The sequence below is a fragment of the Diorhabda carinulata genome, chromosome 2, assembly GCF_026250575.1.
Source record: "Diorhabda carinulata isolate Delta chromosome 2, icDioCari1.1, whole genome shotgun sequence".
In the NCBI taxonomy this organism is placed as follows: Eukaryota; Metazoa; Arthropoda; class Insecta; order Coleoptera; family Chrysomelidae; genus Diorhabda; species Diorhabda carinulata.
This window is the reverse complement of record NC_079461.1, coordinates 32,774,452-32,790,200: the sequence shown is the minus strand read 5'-3', so window position 1 is coordinate 32,790,200 and position 15,749 is coordinate 32,774,452. Positions and strand designations below refer to the sequence as shown.

General features: G+C 35.7%; 1 protein-coding gene across 13 annotated transcripts in view; it reads right to left on the bottom strand.

Annotated features, from left to right (window-relative positions):
* Nucleotides 1–1,602: 1,602 nt before the first annotated feature.
* The window catches only part of LOC130890814 (PDZ and LIM domain protein 3), a 40,610-nt gene continuing 26,463 nt past the window's right edge, over nucleotides 1,603–15,749 (bottom strand). For 4 of the 13 annotated variants that reach the window (XM_057795148.1, XM_057795153.1, XM_057795143.1 and 1 more), the window contains 4 exons: nucleotides 12,215–12,265; nucleotides 8,662–8,750; nucleotides 6,250–6,397; nucleotides 1,603–2,426 (listed from right to left, as the gene is read on the bottom strand). In XM_057795148.1, coding sequence (XP_057651131.1) covers nucleotides 2,298–2,426; nucleotides 6,250–6,397; nucleotides 8,662–8,750; nucleotides 12,215–12,265 — 417 coding nt within the window. In that variant the 3' untranslated portion in view covers nucleotides 1,603–2,297. Of the gene's footprint in view, nucleotides 2,430–6,169; nucleotides 6,398–8,661; nucleotides 8,751–12,214; nucleotides 12,266–15,749 lie in introns of all 13 variants that reach the window. The other 9 variants (XM_057795147.1, XM_057795142.1, XM_057795151.1 and 6 more) reach the window with 5 other exon arrangements.

Genomic DNA, 15,749 nt, shown 5'->3' with positions numbered 1-15,749 from the left:
GAATCGAGAGCGGATCCAAGGAGGACAGCCTCTTTGATCGATAGCCCGGGAGAAGACGAGAGCGAAAGGGTCGACTTGTCGACAGAATGGGGAGAACCGGATGACAAAAAAACCATTCAAGGAGAATCTACGTATCGGATGATCAGTGGCAGACCGTCAAAAAGATGTGCGGAAATGTGGACATCGACATCCCTAGATCGAGACCAAAGAAATTGGAGAATACAGGGCATAACCTAAAATGAGCGTTATTATTTCATTGGAAACTCAAAATTTGAAGGAAACTTGTTGCTTATTTGTTTTTCCATTCTCAAGACAAAAAAAAACATTAATTGAGATATGTCGCTCAAACTACAGACCAACCATTTATATGTACGAGGATATATTGAAAAATTCTTAACCTACTATAGAACCAAACAAAATTTCTTTGTCAAAATATTTTATTACTCAACATATTCTCTTCTTAATTGGATACATTTATTACAGCGAACCTGCAACGTCTCTAGACCTTTCAAAAAAAATGTTTCTTCTTGCTCTGCAAATCAGACCTCCACAGCTTTTATTACCTCCTTGTTGGAAGAAAATTTCCGACCTTTTAAACTTTTTTTCAGTTGAGGAAAGAGATGATAGTCATGAGATTTGTGTGCAGGGGCGTTGTGCTGCAAAAACAAAACACTTTTGGATAGCTTTCCGCGTCTTTTCTCTCTAATTTTTTCCCGTAGAGTGGTCAGTAGTTTCGAATAGTAATCTCCAGTTATTGTTCTACCCTTATCCAAAAAATCAATCATGATTACTCCAGGGCAATCCCAAAAAACTGAAGCAAGAACTTTTCCAGCAGATTTTTGGACACGAAACTTCTTAGGTCTTGGAGAACCAGAGTGTCGCCAATCCATCGATTGTTGCTTTGTTTCTTGATCGTAGAAATGTCTCATCCATAATAACAATTCGGTTTAAGAAGTCTACATCGTTTTTAAATCGAGCACGGATCGAACGCGATGCTTCTACACTTGTACGCTTTGGTCAACATTCAAACATTTGGGGATCCATTTTGCAGCAATTTTTCTCATGTCCAAGTTGATGTGATATGATGAACGCGTTCGTATGAAATGTTCAGTGCCTCAAATATCCGTTTTAGCCCCATTCAACGGTCTGATAAAACCATGTCATGAACTGCATCGATATTTTCGGGGACTGACACAGAATCTAGCCTTCCCGATCGGTCATCATCTTCAATGGAAAATTTACCTCATTTGAAGCTTGCAGTTCAATTTTTCACGGTCGCATACAAAGGACATTGATCACCAAGGGTATTAAGCATATCTTCGTAAATATGCTTGCCTCTGAACCATTTTAAATACAGGTAGGTACTTGATGATGGCTCGATACTCCAATTTTTCGATTTTCACAATTTCGGTGGACATCTTTTTTCTTTTAATATATTGCGTAACTCTGGTTTACGTTTTTGACGTCAAACTTTACACTTACACTTCTAATAATTTATTGTTCGTTGCTATGGTGACGCAATATTTTGTTTATGCACGGAACTAGTCTAGGCTAACTAGATAATGTTAATTATCTTTGCTTGGGATTGATAAAAAAAATAAATTTCAGAAAAAATATATATATTTCTAAAGCTGGATGTAAACATAGTATAGATATATTTATAATAAATTAAATAACAATCCTTTTAACAATATTGAACTTACAACGTGAAGCATTTCAAAGTTAAAAATAAAATTTATTGTAGCGTAAATATTATTCTACGAAACTTAAATCCTAAATTTTAATATTCGTGACTAGATTACACTCGTTTTTTTTTTAATGAATTTTCCAACAAAATAACAAAAACGAAAATAAATTAAACAACGACATCAAATTATATTTGCCGAAAGCAAATAAATTGATTTTATTCACAAAAAAACGCTACTAAATATCTATCAAGTTCATTTACCTTCCGTTTATCAAAGATGGCTTTACGTGTTTGCATTTTTAGGTTAATTAATTTGATAGGTATTCATATTAATTAATGAATATTTTTGAAATATTCAATATATGAGTTGGATGAATATTCAAGCGAATATTCATATATTAATGGATATGTTTATATAGTCATTCATATACATATTCATTAATCTGATAAATATTATTCTTATTAATATACCGATTAATGAATATTGCCGAAATATTCATCCAATTTAATTTTTTTTTTATTCGTTTAACCGTGAAATAATCGAGTGTCGACTATTTCGCTGTGAAACTGTTTGTTACCAGACTTTTGATAGTTTGGGGTTATTTTTTTTTCAAAATTGGCTACCAGGGAGGACACTCCACATCAATCTCTTGAAGGAGCCGCTCTGCTGGATTACATCAGGATCGTTACCGAGAGCGTTGCCGTACTGAGGGTTCTGGTTTACGACCAAAGTTGGTTTCTGCTGAAATAATTTTATATTAATGGAAACGTCGTTAAATATAGATATATAATATTTTTGTTTAATGCAAGACTTCGCATTAACTACTATCTCAACACCTGGAGAGTAACCCAGATAGTTATGATCCCAAAATAACTGAAATACCAACATGTATAAAATCCTACAGAGCTATTAGCTTAATCTCGTTTGAGGTATTTAAAAATACCTAAATGAAAAGACTAAAAGAAACCAAATTTATAGCATAGGCACTCGTCGATTCTAGGTTGTATGCTTTATGTGAAAATTTTCATTCCTACCTTAACCACGTCCATCTCTAAATAGTAGAGCTGCGCTAAGATTATTTCAAACGCTAAAACCCGCACAGCATGACTCGGTTTCAAGCATTGTATATATAAGACCATGGTCACGGTATGCAGAATTGATCATAGTTACGCCAGTCTGCATTTTCAGGGTGTTGAGAGGTTGGACTGTTTACAACCAAGTTATCTTCTTCAGAGGCTGAAGATAAAATACTGATAACGATAACTTGGTTATCGAAACACGCATCGGACAGTGTATTGGTGGTTGGTTCCAAAAATTCCAACTTAGTAAGAGTATAGAGATATCACAAATCCATTTGATTGGAACTTTTTTCTTCTACGACCAATAGGGAGCGATCTACAGCATATCAAAGATGTACCATTTTTCTTAAAATGGTAAAAAAGCCAAGTAACGCCTTCTTTTGTGTGTGTTATTGCGACCCATGCATTCTTTGATTCTATCTTTGACTTAAATTTTTGTCGAATAAGGCTCTCTAAACCCCTTCCCTCTCCTTGGATAAGCAGAGCACAAATGGAGAGATTATTGAAGCTGGAGAGCTTGTGTTCAAAGCATTGTACCAACAGGAGACGTTAAGTGGACTCGAAACCCACTTCTGATGGTGCTGCTCTACACTCACTAAGATCGTTTTACCAAAATCAAGTTTGGCTGGGTGCCACACACTGGAACCCCAAACATTATGGGTGGATCAGCAGTCTATAGTGTCTGATTCCACAACATGCAACGAAGGAACCAGCACCCAAAAGCCTACTTGAAAGTGTCTCGTGCACTTGCAGATCTGGATGTCAGCGAGCTTGCTCGTGCGTCAAAGCCGGGTTGAAATGCTCCAGAATCTGCAAGAAATGCACAGGCTGCGGGGGGGTCTGGAGAACCTTATTCGACAAAAATCTAAAATAGAATCAAAGAATGCACGGGTAGTAAAAACATACACAAAAGGCGTTACCATTTTGAGAAAAAAAAGTCCATCTTTGAGATTCTGTAGCTCGCTCCCTATTGGTCGTAGAAGAAAAAAGTTCATATCAAATTTGTGGGAAATTTAATGCTCTACAACTTTGTATAGGGATGATTTTTCGCTAGAATCACTCCTTTTTGAGATATTACGATGTCTTAAAATTTCGAGGTTTTTCGGCTAATAAAAATTGTGCCGAGCCCAGATTTAGTTACATTTTTTATATTTTACTCTTTATACCCTTGGAACTGGACTAGTACCAGATTATTAATGAAATTATGGGCAATGTTCTTGCTACAATTTTGAATGGCAAATTTGAAGGTTAAGTTGTTCTTTCACTTGGCCTATTATATGTGGCGAGTTCTCACGTTGGAATAAAATTAAACAAACATTGTTTTGAAAAAATGTTATTTCAAAATAATGAATAATGAAATTATTAAATGATTTGTCTTTCATTTCATACTTTATTTAATATCCTGATCGCTTGAAATTTCATGTAGGACGTTTGTAGGGCCCGCTGGTAATCATTATATAATTTTTCTTCCACCCAGAATGAGGTCGACTTCAGTTCTCTGCTAACCCACATGATATGGAAAAGATCCCACCTGCCTTCGTTGGAGCCAATTTGGCAAAAAAAAGGAAAGAGCTGTAGCTGTATTTTTGAACCGATAGTAAATTGATCCCCGCAGATCTTAATTAAATACTGTGCTATTTAAATGTGAATAAAATGAGGTTTTTGATATGAGAAGCATTACTTAGATTTTTAAAAATAGATTGCAAATATTCGTAGTACAATTTCAGTAAGTTGTGCCAAAAAATATAAATTTTGTTAATATGAAGTTGTCGTTGAAATTTAACGTCTGTTAACCAATCTAAATATATATGTTAATATACTATATTTTCGAAAAAAAAGTAAATCTAATAAATTATAATATGAAAACACTATTAAACTTCAAATAAATCCACTAGTCATAGCAATTTTTAAAAAAATTCGCTTCAAGTACAAACTTACATATTCTACTAAGTTTATTTGCTCTATTAAGTTAAATCAAATATTCTGTTCGCATTATATTGTTTCTCCACTCCTTTTCAACGTCTGCTCAGACGAAATCTTCACCAAAACCCTTGAAAATGTTGCTTGCGGAATAACATTTGCCGGCACTCTTATTTTAGTCGAGAATATGGTCTAACACCAAATATATAATCGTCACCAAAACTGAAGCGCCCAAATAACAACTGTATGTGGAAGAACAAATACAGAGTCAAGAGGTATTAACTGCTTCGTGGAGTCCTGTTTAGAAACAAAGAATCGAACCGTTTTTGAAGATCAAGAAGCTTCTCTGTAGCCATGACCTGAACGTATAGCGTAGAAGCTTAGACCCTCAATGTATATTGGAAGCGATCTGATCTATCTAGGGCCGTAGCTTCCAAAGTTAAATTGTTAACTAACTTCCGAAATGGAGATGGTACATGAAAGAGAAGAAGACGAAGAAAAACATTAAAATGTGAATAGCTTTCCACTTATTCACAATTAAATTTTATTGTTCAGGGATCATTGGGTTCTTCCAAGTGTCGAGAGGTGTTGACTGCTCCGTGGATTCCTCTTTAGAAGCTTGGACCCTCAATGTATAGAGATGTGGGTCTACCGTAGGATGTTGAGAATATTATGGACATATCATGCGATCAGTGTAGATGTTTTAAGAAGAATGGAGAAGGACGTAGAGATCCTTCATAAAGTGAAACAAGAAATATCATGACCACATCATGAAAAGTCCAAAATATGATCTCACAATTCAGCAAAAATCTGATCTATCTAGTGCCGTAGCTTCCAAAGCTAAATTAGTTATGATGTTAACTAACTTCCGAAATGGAGATGGTACAAGTTGGGTTCTTTCAAAACCTATTAACCTTATTTATTCAAGATCTTTTACTTATCTGGTTTCACAGGAATGCAGGAAAATAACTTATTTGGGAGTGGTAGACGGTTTAATATCCTCCAGTTGATTATGATAGGTAAAGTTGAAGGTCGTAGAGGAATTGGAAGGAAACAAGCCTCTTGGTTGAAGAATATGGATTGGGATAAGAGAAGCAGGACAGTTATTTAGACTAGCTCAAGATAGAGACAGTTTTGCAATGCTGATCGTCAACGTCAAGGATATTTGATACGGCACGCTAAGAAGAAGAAGGTTTCACAAGAAGAGTCATAGTCTCCCTGGCCAACTGGTCTATTCAAGTTACATCAACGAAACGATCAGAATTCGGTAAAGATTTACTGCAAAAATTATAAGAAAATCAGGGAAAAAAGTAGTTTTAATATTCATTATTTATTGAAATGAAAAATGAGATATCATTCGGTTAGTAGCATTCCAGAATGATATGATAAAAGTTAATCTTGAGACTTAATCTTAAAGTTAATGATTAATCCGATTGAGAAACACTGGACATATAGAAAATCAACTCCGCTCTTGCTGCATACCTACGTTAACTATAAAAGCGAAGCATTAAGATATACTAGCGAAACTGGCCGAGGGAATTAACATTTTATTTGACGTTTACCTTGCCAGGAATCGTTTTATTTGGCGCATAAACTTTACTTTGTGGCGGTACAGTGACTTCTTGAATATTATCACCTAGTTCTTCTTCTTGCAACGCCTTGTACGTTTCGCTTTCGGAAGGATTGAATTTCACTTGTCTACGAACTTGTCTGGAAACAAACTAACTGTCAAATATCATTAGATAACTTAATGGGCTACAATAACAGAATTTTCTTCGAGAATATTAAAGGTAATGAGGTAACCTCAAGAGGTGCGTCTCCATTGAACAAACAATGGGGAAACAAGTTTGTCAAACACGTTGATTAAAGTGCAGTTTCAACAAACAATTGTTTGACAAACAGTTTCACCAAATAATTGAGATTCGGCATGAAACATTAGTCAGTTAGGTCTGGCCTGCATTGCAGCAGCTTATATTTTAATGGAAGAACCTCGTTCTCGTCGATGGTGGCAGAGACAATTGTTTTTACGGCGTTATGAATATAGTGGTGATGATTTCCGAAATGATTTGACAGCCGGGTGTTTGTTTTACGAGAATGTCAAATGGGAATTTTGAATTGTTAATATCGATGATAGGATCAGTGATAAGTAAACAAAATACTAATTTTCTCCAAGTAATCAGCGTCCAAGATCGTTTGGCTATAACACTCAGGTTTTTGGCTTCTGTTGATTCCTATCATTCGAATTTAAAAAATTATTCCGGAGGTTTGCACCGCAATTGTAAACTGTTTAAAAGAGTATGTTAAAAAAGCATTCAAATGTTTTCTGTTGAATCAAATAAAATCGACAATGTTTGGAAACAACCTTTGCTCCCTAAAAACTGACAAACTCGTAGAAGATCGTGAAGATTAGGTTTAGTTTCCTCACATGTTTAGAATGTATCAGAACGTATATAAAAATCTCTTACATATTTAAATCCTAAAGCATAAATCTACTATGAGAAAATTTTTAAGCCTGAAAACTTACTGACTGGCTTAATCAAAAATATTTTTTCTTTTGTGTATGATATTTACCATTAATTTGTGTAAAAATTTCCAATAATAATAGTCGCTAGAGATTGTTTATTGAGTATTCGATCAGCAATATTTAGTTTGTACTCCAAACTACAGAGGACATAACCTTGCTAACCGATTGTTGCGGTTTTGAGTGCATATGATTGTCGATTTGATTTGGAGCGTAGTAGTATCCAGTTTATTTTGCCTAAACGGGTCCAAACAGCACTTTTAATCATCAATTCATTATTGTTTTTGTTCCATTTTGAAGAAATGTGGCACCCATTCGGAAAGAAACTCTTGCTCAAATAGAGAGAATACATTATAATAGGTTTGTTCCAATCTGCTAGTCGGAACGCTTATCAGAATTCCTTAACCTTAAAGGATACCATAGGAGTACCAAAATATTGTAGCAATTACTTTTTTGATGTTTTTCATGACCTTTACTTCTTTTGGCACAGGTTCTCTTTTCCGCTTGCCATTCCATGGAATTTCTTGTGGATTTAGAATAATACTAAAGCTGGAATTTCTGGAATCGTTGATAATATTCATACTGAACACACTGTTTACACCACTACTACACCAACACTCACAGTTACACTGTCTGACGCGCGTTTCGATAACCATCGTTATCATCTTCAGAGACTGAAGTTAAATTGTAGCTTCAAATACCTCCAGTCTCTGAAGACGATAATTTGGTTATCACCAGTGTATTCAGTAGAATCATACATAAAAACTCGTGTTACACTTTCTTGGTCTACTCGAAGCTGCTATTGCACTGCACTGAGAATTTTTATCACGTTTAAAAGCTCATGAAAGATCCTTACAACACTTGTTTTGGAATTGCTGGTCCGTGCTGTAATTTATTTTGTTTTGTCACTATTAAATAACGAGACTGGTTACTAAAAGGGTCCCTTTCAATGCCGATCTTTTTCTATCCTTTCCAGGAAATCTGAGCAGTTTCGTTGACGCAAGAGCCTTTGGTCAGAAGTCAGATTTTTTGGCACCAACTCGCACAGACTTTTGTCATGTGTAATTCCTCGTGTAAAATTTTTCTTTATCGGTGTTTATAGCTTCGGCAATCATCCGGATGTTCTTTCGACGATCTGCACGCACTATTTGGTTGGTCGGCCCTCACCAAAGCGCTTACACCATTTTGTTATTGATTCATGTTGGTGTTAATCCTTTTTCAATAAAAAAGTCAAGACATTTTTCATAACAACTTGACTGAGTAGTCGTTCGAATTATATCATTATGAAATAGATCAAATCAATCAAAGAAACTTTGTGTAAACCTTGCTACTGATGCGTGCCTACTCTATTTACTGTTTATTACATGAGGACAATAACTTATGGAGCGCAGTACCTACGTACTTAACAATATTTTGACACTACGTCTTTCAACTAAAATTAATTAATACTTACGGTTTCAACCCCGTCTGCTTCTGAATAGTATCGACAACATTTGGTTCACTGTATAAGTTGATTGGAGAATTAAATTGTTTATGTACAAGCTGTAATATAAAATAATGTTAAACAAACTGAAGAACTCAAAATAGATTATCAGTTACTCCTCGTGCAAATACAGTCATGCATGAATATTTATAAGGAATATAAGAAATAGATTTGATGGTTTATTGATTCCTTCAACTTTTCCAATGTTAATAACACCACAATCCACTTATGAAAGTCAACATTTTCGTTTGTTATTGAATTGAAATTTTGTGTACATGAGTTTCACTTCTGCATGCTGCCCAATAATATAGGAAGATGTGGAAGATTTAGAATCACTTCCACTGCAGCCATTGGGTATGTTCCCATGGACCTATACAGCCCCGTCTTTGCAACCTCGAGATATTGATTCTCATGGTGTTTAGAGTATTTATAGTTCCCTATACCTGATGATTGGTTTCACTATTCAATCTTAATTAGTGTTGAAACCGTTTGGATTGACAAAATAATAGCACCTTTAATCTTTGACTCTGCATAGCGGTAGCCAAATGTAGCCAAATGTAGATCTGGTAAAATTAGAATCATTCTGAATCAGCTGCTAACCAATGATTGATTACGAACCCATTCAGGATGTTGATTTATCGAGAAAGTAATCAATGATGAACCGGTTCAATTTTACATGGTCGAAACTAAAAATTCAGAACTTAGCGATTGGAACCGGTCCCTGAATCGATTCGGAACCAGACACGCGAACAAAGTTAATCGCCCCGACGACTATTCCAGAAACTGAGGGATTGGAACCGGTCCCTGAATCGATTCGGAACCAGACCCGCGAACAAAGTTAATCGCCCCGACGACTATTCCAGAAACTGAGGGATTGGAACCGGTCCCTGAATCGATTCGGAACCAGACACGCGAACAAAGTTAATCCCCTCGACGACTATTCCAGAAACTGATAATTCACTGTTTTCACGGTGTTTAAAATCAACCAGACGCTGTATAAAAACTATAAAATCCCATGAAATGTGTCCTTTATTTAATCATATATATATAATCACTTGTAGCAACTAATAACGTGAAATTAGCATTTCTCTGAATGTGAATCATTGGTTAGTTGATTACGTAGAGTATGACAGGAAAGTAAGTTAAACAAATATCAAGGTTAAGATAAAGAAAAGTGTATGTTATTCAAAAAGAGAATTTCATGCCTGAGATCAAGATGATAACCACCCTTCAATATTCCGTAATATGCTTTATAAATATTAAAAAAAATAGGGTTTGGAAGATTACTACTAAACATTTTTATCCATGTCAATATGTTGAAAAATTTCTTATAGAAACCCATTATACATAAAGTCCTGAAGCATCAGTAGTGCGCATTTCTCTATTAATTTCATTTATACAATATTTCAAATTAATTTTTCATTTGTAGGAAAAAATTTTATAGTACGAATTTCAATACTTATTTTATTTACTATCTGTGTTAAATTTCAGTAAAACGACTGTTTAATTGGATTCCCATTACACTATTAGAGTACTTTGCTTATTAAAATCTAAATCGATCAACATCAAAAGAATAGAGAGCCCGAAAAATGTAAATACACTGGCTAGCAAAAAATTGAGGTCACCTTAAAATTTTCATGTTCTTTGAAATTTTACGTTTTCAGATAGTATTCGCAAACTGTACATCATTTCATGTGCTTTTGTAAGCTGGATTTGATACTCTATAATAAAGAAAAATCAATTTTTTTCTTGGATTCAATGATTTATTCTGAAAAAGCAACAAATTAATATTTTGGGCCAAAATCAACCTTTTGTTGTTACGGGAAGATATGGAACGAACAAAATAAAATAACTTGACATCAATAACGTATATTCCCACCTCTTGCCTTGATGACTGCTTGAAGTCGGCGCGGCATACTTTGAATTAAGTTGCGGATCACATTCTGGTCTATGTTATTCCATTCCTGCAACAGGAATCTTCTCAGCTCCTGGGGAGTTCTTGGTGCTTGTGTGTGTGTGTGTGTGTCTGCGGATCAGTCGTTCATTGGTTTTCATGTCTGGGCTGCGGGATGGCCAATCGAACCGCCTAATTTCTATCTCATCTAGATACTCCCTGCCACGTTCCCTCATAGTCACCATGAAAGGCATAACATGATCTTCTAGCACCTCCGTAATGTGTTAGGGAGCCATTTTCTATGAAGACCAATTCTGTACGAGCTTGTGCAGTGATTCCCGCCCAAACCATAACTGATCCACCGCCAAATGGATGACGCTCATCAATGCAAACTTCAGCATATCTTTCCTCAGGTCTTCTCCACACTCGTCGACGTCCATCTGACCCAGTAAAGCAAAAACGCGACTCATCTGAGAAGAATACCCAGCTCCAGACATCATCATTCCAACGAACTTGATCTCTGGCAAATGTCAATCTTGTAATTCGATGCTGGCGCTGCAACGGAGGACCTGTAGCCAGTCTTCTACATTACAGTCCAGCACCATGAAGTCTTCTTGTAACGGTCCATTCACTAATGTTGACATTTCTCACTTCTTCCAACTGATTTCACAGTAGCAGTCCTATTCCGCAAGCTTGTGGACACCAAAAAACGGTCATCTCGTTGAGTGGTAACTCTTTTTCTCCCAGATCCTGTCTCCAGAAAGCGCTGGTACACCCTTTGCACACCACAAAGACTAGCACCAACAATTTTTGTAGTTTCACGTGGCCTTCGACGATCTTGTAACAGCGCAACAATTCTTTATGGGCCTGTTAAATCACTACACTTTGCATTCGTTAGGTTTTACACAAAGAAACAACAGTAAATTGGAAAACAGGCAAGGGAAATGTGAATGTTCAATTAGGGCAAAGGCACATTTTTCATTAAAGTCGTATAATAATACATCGAATGACAGCTAATGACAGCTGTCAAGTCTCGGAAAAAATTTGCTTCAACGCCTACTAATCCTTATCAATATTGACGCTAAAATTATTCGCAATTTCTGAAGTGACCTCAATTTTTTGTGTATTCTATAATGTGAACACGATACGACTTTACCAGACCGAAATCGGATCGAGAACAAACTGTGAACGGCATTATAGTGAGGATCGGCCCTCAATGTTCTTGATTTTAGGTCTCTTCTGTTTTAAAACTAGTTTTTCTAATAATTTTTGGTACATAGATAAATTTTGACGTTTCGACTTTTAAGTCTTTATCAAAATATGACATTGACACTGACAATTTGCGTATTTATATTGATCAATAGATCACCTTCATAACGAATATCAAAATAAGAACAAAATCAAACCAAAACTTTGTTCTATTAATGTTCGAAGTAATGAATGCACAATTGTTGAATTGCTTTATCTCTTCATCTGTCATTAAACGTCAATATTGTTAGTTATAGCTCGAAAAATTCTATTTAATAAATGAAAATAACATATAACCAGTTTTAAATGGTATTAATGGAAAAAAAACAAACACGTCAAAATGCGGAAGAAAAGACAGGGGTAATAGTCGTATTACTTAACCTGTTTATTTGGATCACCAGTTGAAATTCTATCTAAAACCGAGGAAGCAACCTGTTTGAGACAAAAAAACATTATGAAATATCTATAAATTTGTCCATTTGTGGATACATTATTGAAGCCATTCCATCTGATTAGATAGGTGATGCTATATATTCCGAGATACAAGCAAACTATGAGTCCTTTTAGGAAAACGATTCTATTAATGTTCAAAGTTCAATGCGTAATTGTTTATTTACTTTAATATCTCTTCCTCTGCCATTAAACGTCAACGAAGTAATATTTTTTTAGGTTAAAGAAGAACCAGGAATGACACGTGTCCAAATCATGTGAATAGGGTGGATATTCTATGAATCTTAAAGTATTTTTACGTCTTGAGCAAACGTGACATAAATATTCCATTTTTTGTCCATTATTTAGATGATTACATCACTGTTGTATCAAAAAATGGAGTTGAAAACATAAATCAAAAATTCAATTATCATAAAAAACTATTTCCCTAGGACAGACATTTAGAAAATAGCTTAAATGGTTTTCATTACATTTTTATCAATTTTTTTTAATAAACCGACATTAGTTAGTGTCAGTTTTACAATTAGGTTCATCTTATAATCGATAAGAGAAAGGATAAAAATTCTAATGATGATAAGTTACGGTGATAGACTTCGAGATCATAAAAAGCACGTGTTTTATTTATCGAAACACATTTTGGAAGACTTCCAATTGCTATAAGTATAGTAGGCAAAATTACTGGAAAATTCAATGAAACGGGAAGCTTGAGGGATGCTCTAAAATCTGGAACACCAGAAATAAGCGAAACATCAGCAGAAATCAGCCTTATAACAAAAATTTTAGTCAGTCGTTTGTTTGCGGATAATAACGAATAAAACTAAACAAAAATTGGAAATCTGGGAGAGAAAAATATTGAGAAGAATGTTTGAAGGAAAGCAGACAGAGCTAGGATGTGACAGAAGATTAAACCAAGAAATTTATATACTTTTCAATGAGGCACCAATCAGCGCGTGTATTAAAACCAGAAGATTATAATGGTTGAGTCACTTAGAACGAATGGATGAAGACAGATTCTTGAAACTAGTTGCTTGGAAGATACCAGAGGGCAAGAGGAAATGAAGACGAAAAAAAAAACGGTGGAGAGAAGCGGTGAAAGAAGACAGAAGAAGAGAGAGAAACATCCAAAGTTGGAGAGAAAAAGCAAGGGACCAAAAGAAGTGGAGAGAAATTACAAGGCCATGGACCTAAATGGTCTACATATAAGCCTGGATGGTTTGTAGTAAAGTTTTTAGAGAAAGAAAAATTGCACTTTCAGGAGATGATCTAGATCTAGACTAGATCTAGATTTTTTCTAGAAATATGATCAGTATTTATTTATAAGTAATTTTTTTTCGATCACCCCTCGTATACTTATATAGTGGGTGTTTACGAGAGAACTGAATGAAATAATTTCTTTCCGATTCTAAAAATAAAGTACATTTTTGTGGAAGACTGTACACCGCACTAAAATGATATAAAGTTATTCTTATCCATGCAGTTAATATTGGAAAATAGAACGTAGATATAGTTAAATCTGTGTTCGGAAAATGCTTGTCCTTGACTCGATCCAATTCCATCTCTTTTTCTACAAACCTACATAATTGGCGCATCTTATATCATTCAGTTGCAAGGCAAAAGTTATTCAACTTAGAATCTGGTCAAGTATTTAGATCAGTTTTTTTATTGTACACGTAATAATGTTTTGATTTTAATTTCACATAGATGCTTCGTATTTTTATGAAAACGTACAATCTTCCTTATTTCGACTTCTACAAAAAACTCCAAAATATGTAAAGCCTTATCACATTTATTTTCAAGGTCCATGAATAAAGCCTCACGAAACACTGAGGAAAGCACTACGAGTTCTTCGACGAATTCGGAAAAAGGGTTGAATTTTGTGAAACAATGACGTCTTTTAAAATTGGAAAAAATAAAATTTGATTTGTATATAAACAAAATCAATATTGGAATAGAATAGAATAGAATAGAAGGTCATAGATATGATACCAAAATGGTGGACGTTTGATACGGTATACTCAGAATTAGTATTACATGATTTTACAACTAGAACATTAATTTGTTACTGTAAGTAACAAATAATAAGATGGAACTCCACCACATTACTTTATTCCATTTAAACAGTGGTAGAATCATTGGTCTGAGAGGATCGATTCTCTAGATCGCTCTAGGTCTTCAGGATTGAACAATCCTCCAGGTATCGCTAGCTCGGAAGCAAGGTTCCCTCACTAGGTTAAATCATTGTGTTTGAGATTTGTCAGACAATTCTTTTGCAGTCTCCTAGTTCGCTCAAGGACGGTCTTCAGGATTGAACAATCCTCCAGGTATCGCTAGCTCGGAAGCAAGGTTCTCTCACTAGGTTGAATTATTGTGTTTGAGATTTGTCAGACAATTCTTTTGCAGTCTCCTAGTTCGCTCAAGGACGGTCTTCAGGATTGAACAATCCTCCAGGTATCGCTAGTTCGGAAGCAAGGTTCTCTCACTAGGTTGAATCATTGTGTTTGAGATTTGTCAGACATTTCTTTTGCAGTCTCCTAGTTCGCTCTAGGACGGTCTTCAGGATTGAACAATCCTCCAGGTATCGCTAGCTCGGAAGCAAGGTCCTTTCACTAGGTTGAATCATTGGATTTGGGATTTTTCAGACAATTCTTTTGCAGTCTCCTAGTTCGCTCAAGGACGGTTTTCAGGATTGAACAATCCTCCAGGTATCGCTAGTTCGGAAGCAAGGTTCTCTCACTAGGTTGAATCATTGTGTTTGAGATTTGTCAGACAATTCTTTTGCAGTCTCCTAGTTCGCTCTAGGACGGTCTTCAGGATTGAACAATCCTCCAGGTATCGGTAGCTCGAAAGCAAGGTTCTTTCACTAGGTTGAATCATTGGATTTGGGATTTTTCAGACAATTCTTTTGCAGTCTCCTAGTTCGCTCTAGGACGGTCTTCAGGATTGAACAATCCTCCAGCAATCGCTAGCTCGAAAGCAAGGTTCTTTCACTAGGTTGAATCATTGAATTTGGGATATTTCAGACAATTCTTTTGCAGTCTCCTAGTTCGCTCTAGGACGGTCTACAGGATTGAACAATCCTCCAGGTATCGCTAGCTCGGAAGCAAGGTCCTTTCACTAGGTTGAATCATTGGATTTGGGATTTTTCAGACAATTCTTTTGCAGTCTCCTAGTTCGCTCAAGGACGGTCTTCAGGATTGAACAATCCTCCAGGTATCGCTAGTTCGGAAGCAAGGTCCTTTCACTAGGTTGAATCATTGGATTTGGGATTTTTCAGACAATTCTTTTGCAGTCTCCTAGTTCGCTCAAGGACGGTCTTCAGGATTGAACAATCCTCCAGGTATCGCTAGTTCGGAAGCAAGGTTCTCTCACTAGGTTGAATCATTGTGTTTGAGATTTGTCAGACAATTCTTTTGCAGTCTCCTAGTTCGCTCTAGGACGGTCTTCAGGATTGAACAATCCTCCAGGT